At 57.0% G+C, this 6,515-nt stretch overlaps 1 protein-coding gene across 1 annotated transcript in view; it reads right to left on the reverse strand.

The window, feature by feature from the left end:
• Positions 1 to 4,089, reverse strand: part of SPATC1 (spermatogenesis and centriole associated 1) — a 23,562-nt gene extending 19,473 nt beyond the window's left edge. The window contains exon 1 of the mRNA XM_019630123.1: positions 3,879 to 4,089. Coding sequence (XP_019485668.1) covers positions 3,879 to 4,089 — 211 coding nt within the window. The remainder of the gene's footprint in view (positions 1 to 3,878) is intronic.
• Positions 4,090 to 6,515: the final 2,426 nt, after the last annotated feature.

Raw genomic sequence — 6,515 nt, forward strand, 5'->3', positions numbered from 1 at the left:
CGCAATGATGGTGCCAACTTGGGCCAGTGAAGCAACGTCCTCCACAACTAGACTGAAGAACAAAAAGACAGCAACTTGTCTGTTCCCCTTCCTCCAGTTCCCCAATAAAAATCTTTAAAAAAAAAGAAAAAAAGCAGCTCTGGGCTCCATGCCCCTCCAGCTACCACTGCCCTTTAGAAGCCATTCTTCATGAACTAAGTGTAAACTCGCTCTTCACCTCGCTCACCTATGGTAGGGTTGAAATCACTCTAACCAAGGTCACTAACACCAAGTCATTAGCACTTTTTTTTTAGCACTTTTTTCGCTTGACCTCTCCTCAGCCTCTATTCTGTGGACACGCTGTCCTCTTTGCAGCTGTGTCTTGGCTCCTGTGATGTTACACTTTTGAGGTCTCCTTGTGTCTCTGGATGCTCCTGTGCCAGCTTCTCTACCTGTCCTGACTCAGGACTTGTCCCTCAGTCTCATCTTACTGTTCTCTTCTCTGCTCAGATGGCCTCACCCCTCACTCAGCTTCAATTATCAACAACTCTTGAGTCTTTTCTCTCTAGCCCAGACCTGTCCTCTGAGCTTCCTGGACGCTCCACGTGGATGTCGTGTGAATGTCTTAAAGTCAGTTTGTCCAAAATACAACTCACTCTTTTCCTCCAAAACTGCATTTCCTTCTCCCAGGTTCACCCTGGGCAAGAGCACAGAGGCCCACACACTGTGTGTGAAAATAGCTAAAAGTTATCAGTTAAATTACCAGCTAACAACGTTAAATTATGTTTTCTTCAACCTGAAAGGTCAGGTTTGAATTTCGGATTCTTTTACTCCTTGGAGTTCTCTGCCAGAATGTGGTGGCTTGGAGAGAGCTGGCCCCTGGCCTCTGGCCCTCATCCTGTACCCCTTCTCTTCCTGCCTGGGCTTAGCCTTGCACTGCGAGGGGCCTGGCACACACTGGGGGCACCCACAAGCCCAAGCTGCACTTCCTCCGGTGTTCCCCTTAAGTGATTGGGATAGGCCAGAGCTCTGACTGGAGGGTGTAGGAGGTAGAGCCGTGCACAAGGGTACAAGGGAAGAGAAGGGCGGGACCAGGAAGAACAACTGAAGGTCGAGTTCACGAGATCAAATAGAAAGTAAGAGCCTGACTCCACGAGGAAGGCCGGTCACAAGGAAAGGGCAAGGGGAACAGGCAAGGTGAGGAAGTGGCTGAGAAGGAGCCTCTGAGGCAACTAACTACGGAGGTCCGCCTTGGCTGGGCGTGGGGATAGAGTCCTGCTGTCTCACGAGGTGGTGTCATCAGTCACCCCAGCCACCCCAGCCGGAGCAGCAGGTGCATTCTGGAAGCACAAACATGATTACTCCCTGTCAGAAACGACCAGTGTCTGCTTATTGCGTCCTTAGCATGTCATTCGCAGTCCTTGGCACCTGACCCCACTGACCTCTCAGCTGCACTGTCCACCTTTCACTGGCCCCAAGACACAACCCCCCCAAAACCCCTCCACGTACACTCAGAAGTACAAGCATCACACTCACCACATTCACTCACACACACACTCACACATTATCACACAGCAACTCACAAAACAGTCATGCACACCACACATAATGCACTCCCACACACTCATACCACACACGTTCACACACACTTTCCCACACTCACTCAACATGCTCTCAAGGCAAGCATACCACACACACTCAAACTCACACACATTCTCATAGACACACATACCACACAGCCCAGTCACTTACACACCTACACCACGCACTCCATACACATACCACACAGGGCACACACATCACACTACACACGCATGGACCGCACACTAGCACACCACAATCACATGCTCACTTGCTAATGACTCTGAGACAAGCCAGGTGGTTCACACCCCCACTCCATCCCACACTTACACCGTCTCTCACACACATACCACGCATGCACTCATGTTTCTCATGCCGCAAACCCAGGTCCAGGACTTTGCCCAAGCATCTCCTCCTGGAATGCCCCTTGCTGCCTTCCCCACCAGATGTCTGGGCTCCTCCACAAAGCCTTTCCTAACCCCTAAGCTTGATCCTTCAGGAGCTGGAAAACCAGAACTGGTCCCAGGATTCTCTTAAGAATTGAACCTAAAAGGAGCAGGCTTGCTTAGTTAGCCTGGGAGTAGGGAAACCAGAGTAGTTCCTTAGAATGGGAGATTTCTTAGACGTTGTACCTCCCCGTGCATATTAGTTATGTCGCCCGACTATCGTCTCAGAGTCATTAGCAGTGTAACCTTTCAAACAAGAGGGGCCTTTGTACTTGTGGTCAGTAAGGGGACTGTGAAGACCCTTCGCATGCCACAGCCAGGTTGGGTGGCAGAGAATGCAGTGGGTAGGCAGCAGGGGTGGGGGCAGCTTTCGAAAGCAAACGGAAGACGGCTTCGAGTTGGAGGTGGGATGGTACGGGAAGGAGCCCAGACCCAAGGGGTTTAGCGTCCTGATGGGAAGGGCAAGTTCTTAATCAGAAATGTGTCCAGGTTGGAGTGAGCTAAGTTCTGGGGACTTGTTGGGCCTGCAGGAGCCTCTGAGGGGACCTCTACTGCTGGTGGAGGGTTGAAGCACGTGTTGGACGGGCTGGCTGGGGGTGCAGGGTGGGACCTGAGCCAGACTGGGGGCAGCAGTGACTAAGTTGAGCAGGGGTGGGGGTGGCAAAGGTGCTCTTGGGACTCAGAAAGAGCAGGGTTAACAGTCCCAAATGCAGAAGTTCAGAATGATGTGGCACCTAGGAAGCCACCTCTGACCTTTCTAGAATAGCAGTGTCGGTGTCCACTGCCAAGCTGGAGGGCTTTAAGTGGCAGAGACTGAAAGAGAAGAGCCCTCCTCTCAGGAAAGGACTTGACTCTGAACAGAGGGGGGGCCCAGCAGGCAGAATGAGGTGCAGGGTCTGGGACAGGGCAGGTCGCTGCAGGGGTCGGTGGGCTCTGACCATGCGAGAAGTCCACCTTGGCCACGAGGGCACACAGCCTTCTCTAGGACAGGAGGGACGCTATAGGAGGGGGAGGGCTGTGGATGTAACACAAGACGCATTTGGTCACCTCCTAGCCTATGTAACTGTCACCAACACACTGTAACAGCCATGGACTCCTATTGCCACACCCTGGGACCTTGCCACCCCCAGAAATTCTCCCTCTGATATCTTCAGTGCCAACCACGTTCTGCCCACAGTTTTCCATTTCTCTGGCACCTCCCTCATTCCCGTCACCACACTCAGCTGTGTGGCCTCTCTGGCCTCCTGGCCCTGAGCCCTCCTGGCTCAGTCCCTCGGGTCCATGTCTAACCCCACAGATCACTTCAACTCCTTGTCTGCAAACACCTGCAACCTCTTTCCCCATTCTTCTGTCTCACCCTACTCTGAATCGTTTCCGGCTCCAGGGCCTGTCACACACCCACGAGTCCCAAACCTCAAGCTTCAGTTCTAGTTTCTCTCCTTGGCTTCTAGACCTGGGTTGTCAATTGCCTACAGGCCATCTCTGAGTGGAGAATGATGGGAAGGGGACAGGTGTGCTCAGGGTGAGAGGTGACGGACGAGAGCGGTGGGGAAGCTGCAGGTGGGTGACACTTTGGACTCAGTAGGGCAGCATGTTGGGGTTCCAGAGCTGGGAAGTTCTCGGTCTGTGGAGCTGCTTGGAAGTTCAGCTGAGGGGAGGGGTGTGGACATAGGCTCCTGCCATCAGCTGGATGGGAGTGGGGCCCAGTTATGCCCCTTCATCCCAGTGGTCCTGTATCCTCACCCTCCCCTCACCTGGGGGGCACTGTCCTGCAGGCGTGTTACTCTCTATGCCCCTGCCCCCCATGACTCTCGAGGCCCCAGCACACACTGTCTCCTCTTCCCCCCTTCTCTCCTCGAACTCAGGCATTACAGTTACCCTGGCGTTGAGAAGGGCCGGCTGCCGCCTCGCCAAGCCCACCGGTGATCCCGCTGATGCCCAGGCCACCCGCCTGCGTCTTGATTGCCGACTTGAGCTCATGATTCTCACGAATGAGCCGCACCAGCTTCTTCAGTTCCTCGTTTTCCTGCACAAGGCTCTCAATCTGATGCCGGAGCCCCTCGTAATTGGTGAGTAAAGACATGCCCCAGGCAGTGGGCAGGGTGCGGCCACCGGAGGGCGCTGCACCTGGAGGCTGCCCAGGGCCCCGGCCCTTCCGGGGCTGGAGGAGGGCACCAGAGTTTGCAAGCTGCAAGGCTGGCCCAGTGGGTATTGTGAGGTCAGAGGCTGTGCTCTCCTCCTTGCCCCCTGCTCTACCAGGCTCAGCTGTCGGTGCCTCCAGGCCTGTGCACAGGCCCTGCCTCAGCCCGGAATGTGCTGACCCCTGCTCTGTCCAGCCAGCCTCACTCTCCAGGTGCTCACTCTGGGAAGCTTCCTCTCACCCACGGCGAGCTAATCGCTGCCTGCTGTGCTAATAGCTGCCAACTGGGGTCCCCCCCCCCTCCCGCAGGCGTGGTCTCTGTCGCTGTGCTCACCTGACTCCTGCTGGTTAGCTCCTTAACGCTGCTTCTCTCACTCCTTGTGGAGGGCGAGGGTGAGGGCTCCCCAACACCCAGCAAAGGGCCTGATGCAGTGTAGGCAGCTAGCCAGTGAATAGCCGCTGAATTAAAGCTTGCCACCCTCCTTCCTGGTCAAGGTGCCCTTTCCTTCGGATCTTGGGCACACCTGGATATAGCCTGTCAGGTTTGTCCTGGGGACATCTGGACACTCTTCTGACCCCAGGTGCTCAGAGCCTTTCCTTTCTCTGACTGCCAGCCCAGGGGATCCCTGGTTTGAGCACCTGGCTCCCTGTAGCTTAGAGTTTCCATTTCTGGCGATTCGAGTTCCCGCTTCCAAATCCCCTGGCAGTGTCCCCTCTGTGCCCATAGCTGTTCCGCTCCTTGACTTTTCCTAACGGTCGTCCTTTCAAGAACCCAGCTGCAGTCCTCACCAGGTTCCAAGAACTCTGGTCTCTGAGTCCTTACTGTACTCCCTTTTTTAGAGTTTTCTACCCAGAACGTTGTGGGCCTGACCTTGGGAGTCAAGTGAGGCCGTGTCCTCATGACCTCCACAGACTCTGGGGGCATCTGCTCTCATACAAGAGGGGATGGCGACGTCCAGGTATAAGCCAGCGGGCACACTCCTGGTCAGAGGTAGGGGTGAGGACAGGGTTGGAGGTCAGCCAGGGCTGGAGCATTCTACCTGGACCTCACAATGGGGGGCCTGCCCCCCCTCCGGTGCTCCTGGCAGTCACTCTGGCCCTGGGAACCCGGGCCGAGGTCTCTTCAGTGGAGCAGCTCTCCATCCGCACGCCATCTCTTACAGAGCGTCTCTGCNTGGAGCTAGAGTACTGGGCGGGGCCCTGATGGGGCGGAGCCAGAGTACCGGGCGGGCCCTGATGGGGTGGAGCTAGAGTACTGGGCGGGGCCCTGGTGGGGCGGAGCCAGGGTACCGGGCTGGCCCTGATGGGGGGGGAGGGTGACAGTTCCTGAGGGGAAAGTTCCTGAGGGTGCGGGTGGTGAGGGAGGTGGAGGCAGGTGCTGGAGGGGAACGGTCCTGAAGGGATGAGCCTTGAGGGGGCGGGTTCCGGGGGGATGACAGGTCCTGAGAGAAGACAGAGGGGCCGTGGGCCCCGCGGCCAGGGAGGCGTGGGGAGTGGGGACAGGAGCCAGTTTTTGGAGCAGTCGCCGTGTTAGTGACCAGCACTCAGTCCGGCCCTCGCCTGCCCTTGTTTCGTCTCCACTCCAGCAGCCCGCCTCCCCCTCCATCTCCCGCCTCCCAGTGTCCAATCTGAGCAGGTCCCCAGCCCCGCGTCCCAATCCCGCCTGCAGAGGCCCGAGCCCCTCGGCGCCGTTTCTTTCCTGTGAAGCGAATCCTGCCAACAGCCACGTTCACTGACTCCCCACCCTGACCCCCAGGCTGGCCTTCTGCCTCTTGGAAGACGGCTCCCGGCCGCCTGGCGCGGAGCCTCCCCAGACCCCTCGCACGCTGGCCTCTACGTTCTTCTCAGCCAGCAGCCCAGCTGGCCTCCACTTCCGTCTGTGATGAGCCCAGGAGCTGGCTGAGTCGCCCCGGCGCCACCTGCCTGCCTCCCCGCAAACCAAATGCTGCCGGAGAAGGTAGGTGGCTGCGGCCTTTCTGATCCACAGATGCTGGCGCCGCGTGGACCCACGACGCAGACCCACTCCCCAGGCTCCCCTCTCACTTTGCGCCCGCTTCACTTGATGTCACACCTTCCCCACCTGCCTCCCTTCACCTTGCTCTCAGATAATGACATTGTTACGGAGAAAACTGAAGCCACGCTTCTGGATTCCTCAGCTTCCCGCCTGGCACGCTCCCTCACCCTTCCCTCCCTCCTTCTCTTCCAGGACCCAGGAAGAGATGCCGTTTCTTCAGTCAAGGGCAGCCTCCTCTCTGCAAAGCATCCCTGTTCTCCTTCATATCTTCCCACAGTCTCTCCTGCCTCCTTCCCTCCACATATAAACACACTCAGGTCTCACCATCTTAAAAAGCAGCTCTGGGCCGGCCGAG

Source organism: Hipposideros armiger, unplaced genomic scaffold (genome assembly GCF_001890085.2).
Source record: "Hipposideros armiger isolate ML-2016 unplaced genomic scaffold, ASM189008v1 scaffold_897, whole genome shotgun sequence".
NCBI lineage: Eukaryota > Metazoa > Chordata > Mammalia > Chiroptera > Hipposideridae > Hipposideros > Hipposideros armiger.